Here is a 17,841-nt window from a genome sequence, read left to right on the forward strand (position 1 = left end):
TGCACAACCGGAGAATCCATTTCAGATTGACTGTAAAGATAACGCGTTTATTGGTGGCTCTTGAATAACAAACTTCAGTCTATGCAATATTCTCTAAGACGCCGTTGAGAACGGTTGGAATGAAAGCTAGATTCCCGCCGCAGCAGCTCCTGCCTATACGTGCCAGAACCGCCACAGCGCAATTTTTCACCACACCCTCAAATAATTATGTATCCTTTGCATTAACCCTAAGTTTCAGTTGCTGAGTTAGGTTCAAACTTGCAATGACGAAAAAGAAGTTAAAAACTCACATGAACAGTATGTTCGAATAAATTTTTTATCTGGACAATGAGATGCCACCAGTGTTCTTCCATCTCGGCATAAAATTTCTGAAAAAACGCTTCGGTGTCCGGTCCCGTGACGAAACCAGGCAGCAAGTAGAACCACATGATGGTGAAGAAAAGTGGGACGCAAATCCTGCGATGGCACAGCAGCAATAGAAAAGCACCGTCTGTATTCCTAAGGTGTCACAGCTTCAACGTCTTAGCGAACATTTGGTAACGCAGTGATAAAGCAAGCGTGTTGTGATGTGACAATTCCAATAAATCGTGAGAAGCAACGCGGTTCCCTGTATTTTCCTTGTCCTCCGTGTGCGGGTTGTGTTCGCGATGTAGAACAAAGGAAAAGCTACAAGCCTGCGCGGCACATGCAGCCCATTCACAGCATAAGCTGGCGGAGCGGCTTCGTAGAAGCTCAATTTTCGGCACCACACACTATAGGTTCTTCGCAACGTAGTCTCTTTCCGTCGTTTTCACGAGAACGATCTGAACGGTCCGTCCAGCGTCGCCGATGAACTGCGGCTTTTGATGCACTCTGCACAGCGGTCTGCTCAGCACGATGTTGCCTGATTGCAGCGGCACGCGTAGCTTTAGGATTCGCTTCTTCAGCACTGGTTCTTGCCTTACGAGAAGGCACCATACCATATGTACCCAAGAGAAAACACTGTTATCCAGACTAGGTGGCGTACATGTCCCATCCTCTGATCTGTGGCCCGGTGCGTTGATGGTGACACTGATTGTTTATTATCATCCTTATTGAAACGGGTTGTTGATAAATACCCACCTAGAGAGCCTGAGATAACCATCTCGAGCTACATGCAGCATGAAACTACTATATGCAACTGCTAGAAGTCCGGACACAAAGTGGAATATAACTTAACTGTAATGCAAAGTTTGTGCATATTGACAGCGCGCATGTCACATTGCGTGTCAAATTGCAGAATATATGCTAATGACGTTGATGAAAATATAATGACATTTCCTTTGATATGGGACGGTGAGGAACAGTCAAAAAGCCTGCTTGAATTATTCAAGTATGTCATGACTTTTTTTCATTGCAGCAACATTTATGCTTCTGTGTCATCTTCTTTTCTTCCTCAAGACATCTGTATGTACTCTTTACCGTTACCTTATCAACTGCTACATGGCGGGCCGTCTGGCGTAAGAGCATGCCATTTGACGTATTATATTGCAACTGCAATGCAAAGTGTGCACGTATGTACGCAACCTGGCTGGCACCTCATATCGCAAGGCAAGTGGCACAGTATACGGTGCATAATAAAGGGAATATGATGATTCATTGGCACCCCTTTTAAACGCCGCGATGTCATGGTCACCGAGGCAGCTTGATTCAATTAGGTACACAATAAAGGTTTTCCTAGCACTCTTGTACACATCTCCTTAAATTTCTTTTTCTTCCTGAGAGCTTGTCCATCTACCTTGTACCGCTACCTGTGCAGCTCCTACATGGAGTTCTAGACAGTAAAATATTATGCAAAATGCAATGCAGAATGTGCACGTATCGACGCTACGCGGAGCGTATGTCCCATCGCGTCTCTCCTCGCTGTTAGGAAGCGTTTATTTGGCACTTTTCCGCTGCAGGCTTGCAAGCGCTGGCGTGGTTGAGGGGTACTACAGCTGATTCCAGCGAAGCGGAACTGAGTTTGATCGTAGTGGCAACTGGGTATTTCTTTTCTAATTTTCGGTAATAGCTGCTACGGACACCGACGGCAACGGCGGGGGCAGAGGACACTGTCGCCAACCGAAACGGCTATTGGAAAGAGCCCATAACAGCCTACGCTGTAAAATTTGGAAGGTGATTCACTATCTAGTCTATGCTGATGATATACAGAGTATACTTGGACGAGTTGGCGGTGAAAATGCGGTAAGCGAGCACTAAGCTTAGTACATGAACGCCCGGTCGCGTGATTCAGGAATGAGGCTAGAGGATAGAAATCGAAATACACCATGTGGAAAAGAGGCCGTCGGCTGCAAGGAAGACAATATTTTACACCGTATGCTGTTTGGGTGCATTCAAATAGCCGTTTCTGCTGGATGTAGAGTCCGCCGCTGATGTCTGGTGTGCCAAGCAGCTATCGCCGTGAATGAGAAGAATAAATGCCCTGTTTCCGCCAAGATCGAAACCGGGCCCGCTGCCCGGAAATCAGTTGCTCTGCCACTGTGTTAACTAAGCGCTTGCTAGTATGCCGCGGGAAAATGCCCGATAAACGCGACCTTTAGCGTGCGAGGAGGCACGCGATGTGACATGCGCGCCGCGCAACATCGAAAAGTGCACATTTTGCATTGCATGCTGCATATATTGCAGCAGGGGGAACTCCATGTAACAGGTGCACAGACAGCGGTATAAGGTAGTTATGCAAGGTTTGAAGAAGACAACGAACCTTGAGGAGATGTATACGACAATGATAAAAAAAGCAGACATTGTGTACCTCTTCGAATCAGGCTCTGTGAGTATGGTAACCCTGCGTTTCAAATGGAATGCAAATAAATCATCATCATCTCTACCATTAGCATCATATCGTGCCTTTTGTATGTTCAACGCTGCGCATAAAGGACACACACACAAGAAAGAACGATAGAATACACAAGCTGGAAAGTTGCAGCAATTTTATTTCTTATAGAACCTGAACCTTTTAAGCTCTTGCTACAACACAGCGCATGTCCTTTACACACTTGTGCATCCGCTCAAGAAAGCTCCCTCTTTTGCATACAGTGCATATGACCCCTCACGTTATGATCGGCCAGTGGGGGTCGTGACCTTCCTCATCTCCTAGACCACTATGACGAATCGATTCTTGAAGCTAACAACGTGTCCTCCTTATTAGAAACAACCCTCTACTCCTTGTTCTCCATGAGAGCATGTTCCTCCCTTCAACCACGTCCTTAGCGTGGATGACCCTGACGACGGCAAGGACGAGCTGCCCCTTTTTACGTTCCCCACCCGAACTCTTACATTCCCTGGTGAACCTATATCCTAATTTATAAATAATATGTGCTTTTATTATCACGCAAGTCATTTTTGCTTCGAGCTAATATTTTGCACTGGTCTAATCTGGGTTTGCATCTGCAATCTCTGTAGTGAATGGCTCACCAGTCACCTATCTTATTTTTAGCATTGTTCGCATGCTCACACACCCTGTCATTATTGCACGCACCTCAGTGTCCTAAAAAGCGTTTACATAACAGTGGTATACCGTAGACAATGCCTTCTTTGCACGCCACATAACCGGTGCGATGTTTTGTGTTGCACTTCTGGCATACCAACAGGCCCAATCGATACCTTAGTGCCACTTGCTATGTTCAATGTGCGCCCTTTGCATTCATTTGCATATTACCACACGAGGTGGAACACCATGTACCAGTTGCATAAGTAGCAGTACAAGGTAGATATTGAAGAGTTCAGGAAAAAAAGGAACATTATGGAGATATATAAATATTGCTTTATTGATAAATATATATGGCATACCTGATTAAGTAAAGCAGGTTAGGTTACGGTTCCTCACTATTCCGTTTCAAATGGAACGCCATATCATCAACATCGTCAATGCCATCGAATGGTGGCATTTGACACGCGATGTGACATGCGCGTTGTGTAGCGTCGATAGCTACAAACCTTGCAGTGCACTTCCGCTATATTTCAACTGGTGTCCCGACGTGCAGAAGTTGCATATATCAGTTGCATGCTACATGTAGCTGGTTAGCTCAAGCAGGCTAGGTGACCATTTGTCACTCCCCAGTTTTCAAGGCAATGCCAATAAACCATAATCACCGTCATCATTATAATCATCATCATCAACAACAACAAAAACAACAACGTACCGTGCCACGGTCAATGGTTGTGACAAGTGTCCCACGTAATCTCGATACCTGTGTTTGCTCATCGGCACAAGTTACGGCATCTCCTCGCAAAGAACACACTCTTGGTGACGAAACGAATCATAGAGCTACGCACGTGGCTACAGCGAGGTGATGTCGGGCTCGGCAGACTGCCGTGGAGAAAGCAGCCCAAGCTGCAGCTCGCAGTTGGCGACGGGCAGATAGTTGAGGTCGTTCTCGTTAAACCGACACGAAAAGACTTCGCTGCGAAGAACCTGTAGCGCGTGGTGACAAAAATGGAGTTCATATGAAGGCTTTCCTCTAGCCTATTCTGTGACTGTTCTGCAGGTGCCGCAAAAGCTTGTGACTTTTAATATGCCTATAGCAGTGGTCACTAACATAACTACAGACGTGTGATTTTCAACTTTTCATTTTTTTGTTAAATGTTGCTAGACCCGAAAACCCTAGAAAGTACACTGGCAAGCATAAGTGTGCACCAAATATTTTGCAGTCATAGCTTTTTTACGAACTACTTTCGATATCGTTTCCAAGGAGCTGTATAAGTCATGACGCTAAAGGTGGTCAAGCGGGAGTAGATTATCCTAACGTTCTGATGCTTGCTCCAACTCACTCGCTCTGCAATTGTCACACGTCTTACATGTTACTGCTATTTGACAGCTTCAATATAACAGCGGAGCAGAGGCATGAATGCGTCTGAGCGGCTGCCGAAACATCCCCATGTTTTCCCACTACATGACCAACCTAATCTAAACCGAATTCTAAACCGAATCTAAACCGAATTCCTTCGCGTAAAATCTACTGTAGATAATTAGGTAAGGCGCTTTGAGGATTACGAGTATTTCTTCTGGAATTTCGATGTCTATAAGCTTCACAGAACGCAAAAGTAGGAAATGTAGAACTAACCAGGCCACTATTCTTCCATGACATCTGCTCGTCTACATTTGTGGGGTTCCCAAGGTTGAAGGAACAAGCAATGTTTAACGGTAACCCTTACGTTTGTGTGCCGGCTCTTTCTGTCGTCTTAGGCGGTTCATTGAAGTACGGTAATTGCTTTTGCCATCCTTATTTCATTTGTCCACCTAAACATGATCACATATAGCAAAATTTTCTCACCTGATGAGCCTTCTAAGAATGGCAATGATGAACACGGCAGGCTTGCTTCTATCGTACTTCTTTAGAGTGTGGCATAGCAAAAATCCGCTAGAAAAGTGGTTCAGACATGTTAGTTTTGACCGAAATTATGTCGCTCTACTTCCGTAACTTTGTCTACTCACTGGTCGATTAGAAACTCAGAAATTCATCGGATTCCTTATAAAACAGCATCTCAGTGACAAAATCTGCTTGCTGGCATGCCGTCACGCTTTCGATCACGCAGCACCTCTCTCTAAAGCTAAGCGGAGAAATGAACGTTTATGGAACATGTCGGGGAGATAATCAAGCACACTGCTATATGCGATGTGTACAAATTATGACATTAAAAGCGCCATGTTGCTTTATGTGGAAACGCCTGATTATATACACCCGTAGATGTACGATAAGGACAATCATTATAACATAAGCGATATGAATCGCTAACCTGCAACCAGAAGTTCTGGATCTCTTCGCAACGTTTTAGCCAACGGATTTATTAATTGCCACACGATATGCTCATTTTGTCACCTAATTGGAATACGTGGAGGCCTAGTGTTTTGTTTTGCTTATTAAAGCGAACAATTCGTTGGGAACTCTTCCATGCTTTTCTGACAGTGGATGCGTGCTTGGTGAGTGCTGCAACTTCTCCTACTGCTGTCTTGCGGAGTAGGTCGCACTTTAAAGTTTTTGGCAGTGACACTTAACACTTCTTACGTGTGGCAATGCGAAAGCATTATAGTCAACCATAGCTTGATCTAGGCGAATCGTTTCATTGTGACAGTGTTCGTGAAGCCTGCAGGTTTTTTAAGGAAAGAAAACACAAAAAGAAAACGCGAAATAGTCGAAGCGTATTTGATAAGAAAAGCAGGCGAGGAGCACGTGAGCTGTCCGTCTGAGGCCTTTCCATCAGAAAGAACTGATTTTTCTTTCTAGGTAACTACACAAGTGAACGAACAGAATATTGAGAACAACCTTTACTGTGCACTCATTGACTTTTTGCAATCTTTTTATCGATGATGCGTGCGTGATGTGCCTGATGCCCAGAGATAAAATGGATAATCTTTTGAAATAAATGTTAGCTCGAAGGTCAACGTCCGTCCTGTTGTCTGTGTTTTTGGCACGTTTCGCGACCACTGGTCATTACAGTCCCTTTGGAGAAAGAGGCGAAGCATTTAGTCAGCAAGATGGCTGCGACATGAGATGTGCTTTGACGCACGCACTAGACACACATTTAGAACCATGGAGCCGCCGCGGTGTCGGGAAAGCGTGTTGATCTCGAGCAACGGAGGCCCGGGTTGGATTCCCACCCACACCCATGTGTACGAAGTTTTATTTTCAAAGCGAATGATTTATTTTGTTTACAGCAACATACTTGAGAAATCTGACGTAAATCAGAACATTTGTTACGTGTATTACAGCGAAAACTTTAGGCTCTCGTTGGGCGGCATTATTTGTGGCGTCGTCCATGAGAAAAGATGTGGGCAAGTGGAAGTGAAGCAGGCTTCAAGCACTCAGCAAAGCGAAACGGAAAGTGCTTACATTCTTTGGAATCACGTATACTTCACACAGAACAGCATTAGTTTGAATAAATAGCAAGTACAGAAACCATCCGGAACCCATATTTGAAGATAAGGCACCTCTGATAATAATGCGCCGCACGTAGTGCTCCGGGCATACCCTTCCCCTGTTAAGAATACTGCTGCGCAAGCTGCCGCCGCGACAGGAGCTACGGACATGGGGGGTGACGTCATTGGCCTTGCGTATACAAGAGAACCAGCCGAGCAACTGATTCTATTGTTGTTGAAGCACAGCTATCGATAGGCAACCCATAGGAATGCCGAGGAGCAGCGTGAATACGAGGAGCAGCAAGGAGAAAGCGAAACGGCGATACGAACAGCGGCGGCGTGCTTTCAAAATTACCATTACTCCTGTCATTAACATTATCCTAAAGTACCATTACTACCATTGCTCTAAAGAAATAAAAGACTGCATCCCCCCCTTAGCACATGTAATGGTGGTTTTCAACTGCTTCACTGGATATTCGCGTTTACAGAACTTGGATGGCGAGTCAATTTTTACTGATTGAGCAGTCGGCCATTTCTGGTATCATCACTCGTTCACGCCGCCGATGACGTAGGATTTTCGCGCAATCGAGCGTATAATGCTTGTGTACTTAAAATTGAATTAGGTTACCAGCGCTGGCATCAAATCCCAGTGCAGCAGTCCGATGCTTTAAGCATCTCGCCACGATCGCTGATCTTGATGCATACGTAAGCACATTTTCAGTGACATAAACAAACGTACGGGAAATATGCAAGCTTCCCGAGACGGAGTCTCTCGCAGACTTTCTAAAATCCCTTCATGTATCGAAGGCTTTCGACTCGTCGGAGACATTGAGGCATATTTTGTCGGGTACTTTTTGTTTGCAACAATGAACATATCGTTTCAAAAACGAACGCTTGGACTGGGTCTGCATGAACGTCAGTATGCCCCACCGCCATCTGTTGCAGCAGGTGTACCATAACTAGATTTAAAATGAGCAAGAAATAATGAAGAACTACAAGTAATATAAGAGTTGTCACTTTGCTTATGGCACAGGTGTGCGAGAGCACATTTGTGCGCAAGTTTTCTTTACGCCATGCACGCAGGGATGAAATGGACAAATCTATACCACCTAATTACCCACTTCACGAAAGCCTCCTTTCATATAGGTTCCGAAATGTGGGCTTGATCTGAATACATATTTCTTATTTCTGGCTTTTTTCTGTTATTGGTTTATTGCGATATCAATTACAACGTCACTTGAAGCGCGTCCGTGCCGTCGCCATCATGTCACAGAATTGACGCACATCCGTAGTCCGGGCGTAGAGTGTAAAAATGCCTATAAAGACACGAGAAACGTACAGTCCGTTGGGCTATAATAGAGGCATACAAGCAGGCACTTCACCTCCCTCAATCGACGGAGAATCAAGAGCTGACTTATTAGGGCCTACATAACACCACTGATGAGTTAATTGAGGCTCCGCGCATTCCACACAACGAGCGGCTCTCACAGAGACCAGGCGGCATATTCTCCGCACCGTGAACATACAATACCTTATGCAGACAGGAGCCAAGGTCTCTATGTCCCCGAACCTCCAAGACGCGCTCCTCACCCCTCCCATCTCACGCAATAGGCACCCTGCCTACAATTCAGAACGGCGCGCCGACCGCGCGAGACAACTCAACAAGTGTTCCGAGTGGGCTACACATGTGGCTTACACAGACTAAGCTGAGAACTCGCAACCTACGGCATATAGCCATAGCTGCGGTCGCGGGGCCAAACGATACCACTACAACCACCAGCACCATACGCAGCATACAACCGAAAGAGGGCAAAGAAGCTTCCATCGCTTTAGCCTCCGCAATGACTACGGCCTCTAAGACAGCTATCCTCGACGACAATGGCCGCGCTGTCGGCCGATCCCGAGATCCTGCTGCACTAAGGCTGGCCGTCCTAAATAAATCATGGCCACAGCGGCAAACTTTTCAGAACACCTCTAACAATGCGGAGATGTGGACGACTGAGCCCCATAACGAAAACTATCATCATCAGTGGCTCATATGTCCATAAGCAAGGAAAAACGACGACATTCCGGCAGGACTTCGGCAGGATGACATTCCGGCAGGACTTCGTCTCCCGGTCCCATCGTGGGCGGAGCCACCGACTTGATCTTGGGGAGCCTTCGGCTCCCATTGATCTTAGTTCGTTAGGACTCAGCTAAAGTTCTTGTCAAGTCATCTCATCCCCCATAAGAAGAGGCTACAAACACTCAACAAAGTCAAGTGAACAATGCATACAATATTTGGAATCATGAATACAACATGCAGAACAGCATACGCTTCAGGAAAGACCAAGATCTAGAGAAGCATCCGTACCACATAATTGATGATAAGTTGCTCGTGATAGCAATGCAAAGCACGTAGTGCTCCCCGCACACGTTCCCCGGTAAAGATTACTGTGGCGCAAGTTCCCATGGCGACGCCAGCTTGCGAACTGAGATGTGCCGTCCCTAGTCTTTCGTATATAGAACAAGTAGCCAAGAAACTAACTGCAATCTTGTTTCAACACCTCTATGGACGGCGGCGTTCTGTCAAAATTATCATTAATCCCATTCCTACCTAGTCTAAAGCCATCAATCATTGAGCACCGCTCAGCAGTTGTAGTGGTGGTTTTCAAGAGCATCGCTGGACATCCACTTTCGCAGCGCCGGGATGGGGAGTTTTTCTTTCTATCATTGCGAAGCATTCTTTGTGCTAGATAGGTAGGCAGGTAGAATCTGCCGTCGCATCTTCTCAGTAAAAACAAAAGATTATCAGTGACCAATGTGTGAATCGAACCTCTACCATCGAGCACAGAAGCCGGGTGCGGACCCAAACTTTACGCCGCGTCCTTTCGTATTTTTTTCATTTTTGTTGCCTGTACAGCTACAGCGGCATTGCCGTTGAAGTGGTTTTCTTGAAACCAACGCCAGCATCAACGCCAGCATCAATAAAGAAAATAAATAGCGAAAAGTAAATCTTGCTACTGCATCTTCATTAGTAGGGCGAGCCAATGTGGCAGCTCAAGTTGAGCTCTGTGGGTCTCACAGGTGTATGCAACGCTTTCTATAATGTTTTCGTTTGCAAAACATTTCTTGATATCGGCATGACATCCTTCCATACAGAAGGTGGAAAGGCTGAGGACCATGACCATGTGCATATTGAGCTAAGAATTAAATTCTGTGTAGCGTACATGAAGTTGAATATCTACGAAACAAAGAAGCCCTTGTCCCGCACCCTACTTTGATCTGAAAGTGTGTCGGTACGTAGTTAAAGAAACATTGCCTTGTCGTTCGCTCCACTGATAGTTGCTTGACTTGTTTTAAGCATCGCGCCCTCGACCACCACAGTGGTGGGTTCTGTGCACTTGCTTTGGTAATAGTACGTCAATGCGACATTTATACAGGAGCTTCCGATTTGCAGGTGGTAGGCATTGTAATTGAAAATGCATTCTGACAATGCTAAATGAGCAAAAAGCTTTGTGCAAATATGCAGTGATATTTCTGGCCGTCGTACCGAATAAAGAGATGGTGAATGCTCGCAGCATGTTTTGCAGTCGCATTTGTATAACGGTTCGCAAAAGTCGTTGTATTTGACGTTCAGAAAGAGGAACCGAGTCTTAATTTTTCTGAAGAAGAAATTGGCACGTCCCAACCACCCGACATTGGCACTCTTGAACCGGTTACTGCTGCTAATCAACTGCCACCCCGAAGCCCATATAAAAAGAGTGAATGCATGGTAGATTATCTGCAAAATAAGGGGCGACATACAAAGAAATTGCAAAATATGGCACTACCTCGTTGTCAGAAACAGGTTGCACATGGTCGCTGTCGCGAACATGGACAGATCGCACCATCACCAACCCTCTGCTTCGATCTTTATCGCCTTTCAGTTTCCTCGTTCCCGTATTGCTTGCTTAGGTGCTACTGCTACAACGGCACCCCCCGGTTGGGCTCTGCTTTTCAATGTCTGTTCAAGAAAACAGCGGACCTTTGCATGCAGTTACCATTTCACCTGCTTTCACATGCCTTGGCCCGTTGATTACACTGGAAGATTGTGTGCAAAACGACGCCGCACCTTTGAGAACTGGGATAGCATTTTTGCTGGTCTCTGCAGAATGACATGAGGCTATCTACGTTATCGCGTCGTCTAACACCCGCAAGCAGTTGAAAATTGAAACTGCTCCTACTATTACCGTAAGACACCATGCTGAAGTTTCCGCGGAATTGAATCGCTCGATAACATGCACATGTGCGATAAATCATGTCAGTGAAGTCAGAACCCATGTAGCGCGCAACCTTTAGTCAGACGCCACACCGGACCGGGGCTCATTATATACTCAGGGTAAATAAAGGTTGTGAATATGTGCCGAGCCAGTGGTACGAATAGGTCACGGTAACAGCAGATTGACAGCGATTAGACCATCATGAGAAAGATTTACCAAAGCTGGGTGAACGGGCCTAGAAGGAACTCGTTTATACACTGAGAAACTGCATCGTAGAAGGCGCTTACGTCTTATTTAGACATTTTTTTTCTCTTTAACCGCAAGTGATGGATGTCCGTCCACTGCAGCTCTTACAGTTATATGAGATGTGGAACGCCTCTAGTATTCTTTCTACGCATCACCGTCTTTTCGATTCGGCGTGTAAGCTGCGATTAGCATGTTTCCTTATATTACATTTATTTTTCAGTGAACCTTAGCCACAGGCGAGACAGCATTTGCCACTTGACGGTTTCTTCTACTGTGGAGGTGTATTTAAATGACGATAAATTTACTTTTGCAGCTGAATTGCCTTTTTGTTCATACCATGTAACCAAATATTAAGGAGCTGTGCGCATGAAAGGTTGGTCTGTCGAATTAATTGTATTGCCGCAGACCGAATTCACCACCAAGAAGCAGTAACGAAAGAGATGTGTACGGGTAAACACTACATCTTAGTGTGAATGGGGACAATCGGCGAGTAGAACAACATTGCTTACCTCATAAATAAGAATGTGTCAATGGTGTTGAATGATGTGGCTATGATCATTGCTCGCCACTCTGATGTGGCAATGAACATGTTCAGCCTTCCTGCTGCAAGAGCATGATTACAACAAGATTCAGAAAGCAATCGTGGCACTTTTATACACTAAACGTACTAATAAAGCCAATATTCTTCGGCACGTATTCGTTATGCCCACGGAAGTAACAGACAAAGATGCTTTCAACAACGTATTGTTGTCTCCTATCAAGGAGGGCTAGAGGATCATTCAGTCTCCTACCACGTAATTTATGCAGGCGCCTGAATGCTATAAAATATGGAAGTGGTGAAGAAAATGTAAAAAAAATATCTTTTTTAAGTATTGCTATACCCTCATCATCAAGACAAATTTTCCTCACATGGTTACTCTTGTTACTATGAGAGAATATCCGGCAAAGGCAATACAATACTGAGTACTAAGTCACAAACATGCGAAACACACTTACAAAAGCTGTCCGAAGAAATCATGAAGAGATGTCCGACCACAACGTGCACAAGGCAGAAAAGTCGAAGGCCGTGGAAGAATTGCAGAGACTGCTGGTGAACTTGATCTTTGTCGTCTACATTAAGCAAGATGCGCATGTTGGATTTTGCTGAGAAGGCCACGACGACTTGGAACACGACACCTGGAACGCAGTACCACGTCATTCTTAGTGTATGTCTCAAAATGCCCAATTCACGAAGTATTTCCTTGAGATAAGTGCCTGTTTTCCATGGTCTAGACGCATTCGCAGATAGTACGTCCAGCATAAGGATTGTCTGGAGTTTGCTCGTACAGCACAATTCTGCTCAAAAATGTTTCTCCGACTACGGACCCGGGAACGTGACTTCCGTATTCGGTTTGTGAGTGCATTTGCTAGAATGATGATGCGAACGAGTTGACATTATCGGTAGGCAGACACACTGGCAGACATAGATATATACATGTAGACCAATAGGTAGACACATTAGATAGACGTGTATGCATGACACACACACAAACACGCACACACACATACGGGTGCGCGCACACACACACACGCACACACTATTCGTACGCTTGTAGGCACCGGGTATTATAGAAGTAGGCCTGTTCAGAGCGCCACACAATGCTTAGTTACTGGCCGACTCATTCAGCTCAAGAAAATCAGTTTACCTGGTAACATCGCCTCGGACGAAAAAAGCGGAATAAATAAGTATTTATTCCTAAATACGAATCTCGTATACCGGTAGCAAATGAAATCTATTATATATTAGGAATTTGTTATACAACCTTTTCAACTTTAAAAGAAGGTAAAACTTGCGAATAAAATATTTGTAGAGCCGCTACAGTTTGTCATCAAAACAAAACTAAAATTTGCGCGTTTTTTCGAATAAATTATGTTGCTCTACTCAAAGAGGGGATGATTTACTCGTTAATCGTCACTTTACCTTTGCCTATTTTATAGCGCGTAATGCACTTTGAAAGATATTTGTACTGTTGCGTTTCTCACGTAAAACCATTATTTTAAGATGACGGTATCTAAGTGGCGGCCGCAGCTCCTCGACACAGCACGAGAACGTGCCTATAGCTTCACGAATAAAGCAGGGGAAATACAAAACAAAGAGCGGAAGAACCCGGACGAGCATGTAAAATTTTGCAAGCAAGTGGAAACAATCGATAACAGTCTTATAACAAGAGCAAAAATGTGCACTTCTTTCTATGTACATTGACGCGTATAAAATATGGCGCCATTGCTTCTCGTGCAAATGCGCCTAAGCGGTGCTTTTATAAAGATACTTTTAAGTGTAGCTTGTGCTGGTAAAATTTTTCTGTGATCACCTCCCGCAGTCTCGCCCGTATCTGTGGACGCGTCATGCCAGAGCACCCACACGCACAGAGGTGCGCAGCCTTCAATGCAATGCACCAAGAAATGTTGGCCTAAAGATACGTGGGCATATATAACAAACTTAAACAGACATCAGGGGATGGTTTTTGCACTTAGGTCCCGTCTGGCTTGAGCGAAGTTATTTATTATCAGCTGGACAAATTAAAGATGCTCGCATTACTTGCACGAAGACTAGCGGCGTTTGCAATGTCAGCTATCTCACACTGTACGTCAAATGATCTTTTAATTATCTACCTTCATCACGCACCCGATCTGCGCAGTGGACGCTAACTGGTAACGAAGTAATATCAGCTTAGGACAAATCATGTGCTTATAAAGCGCCAGTTTACAGAAAAGTGTGCCCAAACTTTGAAGCATACTGCATTGGTGTTCATGTTGCTTCTTTATTATTCAGCGCGACAGTGATACTAAAATTTAGCAGTAGTTATACCAGACGCTTATCCAGAGGCAATGTCCCAACGTCCAAACACCACGCAAATTTTTCACGTGAACTGCATCCCCTCTCCAACCACCCCTTCTCCCCATGTTCATCAATGACGCGCGAAACCAAGCAAAAAGTCAGGACATCTCCCGAAAGAAAGCTTCTTGCTACGCCACGCCTCATGCCATTAATAGTTGCAAAGTTCATTGGAGTAACATTACCATTTAGCTCACATTGCATTATGATGTGTCGTGTGTAGAATCTCCACTTCTTCGAAGAATACTAGCTGACGTGGCTGGGGTTTATTTTTGTTCATATTCATCTTTTTCTATGTTCCTGAGCCTGATATGTAGTATGAATCGCTAGATTTTCTTTATAAAGGTCATTCCAATAAATATAGTGATCTGGTGTTAATGCGAGCCATGCATATTATGTCATTACTCTTCCAAAATTTTTTGAAATTCCTACTTATGTTTCCTAGCAAATTAGCAAATGCGTGCACTTGTCACCATCGAAAAAGCATAGAACGGAAAATTATTCACTGCACTCACCAAGCTCTTTTCTCCACTCAGATTGTTCTTCCACGAGGTGGTCAAGAAGCGTTCCGGTAATAACAGCAAAAAGTATGACCGCTGCAAATATACTGCAAATATAAGGTCACGTATGTTTTAGGATATACTTTGTCACTGTTTAATGGTTCTAGCATATAGCACCTGAATTTCTTTTTGACAAATATAGTTTTCCTATATTTTTATGATGCGGCCATGTACAATAAGGAACATTGAACCCTTCTGGGTGGACCAGATGTAGAAACACGATATTTGTACATGCTTCATTATTGAGAAGATTTGAAAAAGTGTGTACACAATAGCAGAACACTTCAAGTGCACCCATGCGGCTATGGTTTTGTGCTGCTAAACAGGAGGTTGCGGGATCTGAAACTGCTGTTGGTGGCCTATTCGGCACCTTGCCATCTGGCGTGCATCCTCGGCTCTTTGCTTGAAGGTATCTAGGTCCCATGGATTGTTGCTATCTTCGTCCGACGACAAGAAATTATCTAATGTGTTAGTCACTGTTCGACCAAATACATGTTAAAATGGCATAACTCTGGTTGGTACTTGGACAACCGTCTTACACGCAAAGATGATGGGGGCGAAATAGCGTTCGTCATCTGCCCAACATCGACATGTTTAGAAAACATGTCAGCCAGATTTCTACTGAAGCGTTCAGGTAAGCCCTTTGTTTGGCGATGGTATGCCGTAGTCTTCCTATAAGTAGCAGTACTTTCATCAAATATTTAATTAGATCAGTAGTGAATGCTGTTCCACCATCAGTAGTAATAGTGGCAAGAGCGTCAGGCCCGAGAAATATACTGTCGGCGAAGATTATTGCAACTTTCATGGTCGTCACATTAAGCAGTGCGCAAGGTTTCTACGTATCGCTTGAAATAGTCAGTAGTTATAGAATTCACCTTTTCCCCTAACATAATGCCAGGAATAAACCAAGAAGGGCCATTTAAAATTGTTGAAATGAAGCCTTTGGTTGATTTACTGGCTTGAGAAGACCTGCTGGTTTCGCGGATGTTTTTTAGCTCCTCTGGAATTAACAAGTCATCACGTAGTGCTGCACTGAAACTAGGAACTAAGGCGAGTAGTCCTTCAGATAAATTATGAAGAATGTGCGCCCCTCAGCCAGGTGTCATATGTGGGCTTATGACATGCCTGCAAAATTTCTTGCCGTAAAGCTGAATGAGCCACAACTAAAACCTTTGTCTCGGTGTGACTACAGTTTCTCTTGTAGAGCACACATCCTCGGAGGTAGGACGATGACAGCCTTCCGGAAATAAACACGGAGCTTAGACGTGGAAATATTCTAGCTGCTTTTCACGCGACAACAATTCTGGGCGTTTCCGTGGCGTTTCGGCATTCTGAGCGCATCAGCATTCTCAAGAAACGTAGTCTCCTTCTGAAGGCATTGTACCTACTGGTGTTTGTGACAACCAGTCGACATCGCAGTGCTTCCTTCCGAATCTGTATGCAATCAACTATAATGTCATAATTGCGCAGGATGAGGCTCCATCTTGCCAGTCGTCTGCAGGGCGATTCGATCTTTGCAAGCAAGCAAAGCGAATGGTGGTCGTTGACTGGTTTGAATGATCCGCCGTAGAGGTAGCGTCAAATTTCTTTACTGCCCAAATCACTGCGACACACTCTTCGTGTGTTGCTAAATAGTTTCGGTACGTTTACGCATGTTTTACGCACATCAAATCCCGGTCATGGCGGCTGCATTTCGATGGGGGCGAAATGCGAAAACACCCGTGTACTTAGATTTAGGTGCAGGTTAAAGAACCCCAGAGTCCTACACTACGGCGTGCCTCATAATCAGAAAGTGGTTTTGGCACGTAAAACCCCATAATTAAAATTAAAAATTGACACTCGCTCTGTTTTGGTGGCACTCAACACGAATGCTGGAATAATGGTCTCGTGGCTTCATGTTATAATTGCATCCTTGTAATCGGTGTGTCCCGCTTCATTGAGAAATGAGAGAAGTCAGAAAAAAATTAATTATCATGTCGTATATCCATTTCTTTTGGGTCGCCGGAAGTCTAAGGTTGACTGCAATCGCTGCGTAGACGTGGTGCGCATCTGCCACAGCCACTGAAGATAACATTAGCCTGTATAGTTCGGTCTCTGCACGTGACTCGTGAAGATAAGAAATAGTTGGTGCTTGTGCGATGTGTTGCAATTCGAGTGCGCAGCTTGTAAGTAGGACATCTGCACGCCCATTACGTAAGCAAACCAGAACCCGAGTCACGAAAATGGTATTCCTGAAGAATAGCCCTCTGTGGTCATCCGCTCTATCAGCTCTGTCGTGCAATTTCTCATTTTCCACAAGAAACATTACACTATCGCGTTATCATCGACGAAACGCGATGCAGTAAGACGCCAATGCTCCTATTCTTCAAGAGCTATAGCCTGATTCGCCGAGAATGATACATGAGACTTGCGTAAGTTAATGATGGTGCCGCTCTCTTGCAGAAAATGTATCCCTAGTATAAGTTCTTCAGGACAATTTGTCAGTACAATAAACTCTAATATGTAAGTGAAGCTTCGTATCTCAACTCTTATAGTGCATCTGCCGAGAGGCGCAATGTGACCGCTTGCCCGTGCGTATCTGTGCTCAGTCCACCGCTTCAAACTGTCTTGAGTTTTGTTGTCATTTCGTAGCTTATAACCGAATAAAAAGTGCAGGCGCCGACTAAGGCAATCAGCTCACATCCATCAGTTATCAACCTCAAACATTACGTAATCTTTTGGTCGTCGCATCTCTTTACCGCAAAAATCTAGTAGCCACAGTGCAAACGTCTTGCAGAATCTTCGCAACTCCGGTTGCCAGCGAGCTCACCTCTATAGGTTGCTCACTTGCATTTGGCTCGTGTGAGCCCTGTGAACGACGCCTAAGCAGTCTTGAAGATGCATGTAGTCTGGGCGTTCAGTAATGCTTAAGTGACGGTGAACGCGATTGGCTTCGCGAGGACTAACGAGACTAGGGTATACGTGGGCAAGAACTCCTCAATCTCGGTCGGCCATTCACAATTTCGGGAGCACAGTGCGTCTAAGGAAAAACCTCTTAGACCAGCTTGG

General features: G+C 44.7%; 2 protein-coding genes across 2 annotated transcripts in view; both read right to left on the reverse strand.

Moving 5' to 3' along the window:
• Positions 1-5,370, reverse strand: part of LOC139055518 (uncharacterized) — a 32,613-nt gene extending 27,243 nt beyond the window's left edge. Inside the window, exons 1-2 of the mRNA XM_070533020.1 lie at positions 5,289-5,370; positions 291-456 (exon numbers count right to left, since the gene is read on the reverse strand). Coding sequence (XP_070389121.1) covers positions 291-428 — 138 coding nt within the window. The 5' untranslated portion in view covers positions 429-456; positions 5,289-5,370. The remainder of the gene's footprint in view (positions 1-290; positions 457-5,288) is intronic.
• Positions 5,371-8,079: 2,709 nt separating this feature from the next.
• LOC139055519 (nose resistant to fluoxetine protein 6-like) overlaps positions 8,080-17,841 on the reverse strand; it is a 32,656-nt gene continuing 22,894 nt past the window's right edge. The window contains exons 7-10 of the mRNA XM_070533021.1: positions 14,749-14,840; positions 12,355-12,534; positions 11,868-11,961; positions 8,080-8,187 (exon numbers count right to left, since the gene is read on the reverse strand). Of these exons, the coding sequence (XP_070389122.1) occupies positions 8,139-8,187; positions 11,868-11,961; positions 12,355-12,534; positions 14,749-14,840 (415 nt within the window). The 3' untranslated portion in view covers positions 8,080-8,138. The remainder of the gene's footprint in view (positions 8,188-11,867; positions 11,962-12,354; positions 12,535-14,748; positions 14,841-17,841) is intronic.

This window comes from Dermacentor albipictus, chromosome 2, assembly GCF_038994185.2.
Source record: "Dermacentor albipictus isolate Rhodes 1998 colony chromosome 2, USDA_Dalb.pri_finalv2, whole genome shotgun sequence".
Lineage (NCBI taxonomy): Eukaryota > Metazoa > Arthropoda > Arachnida > Ixodida > Ixodidae > Dermacentor > Dermacentor albipictus.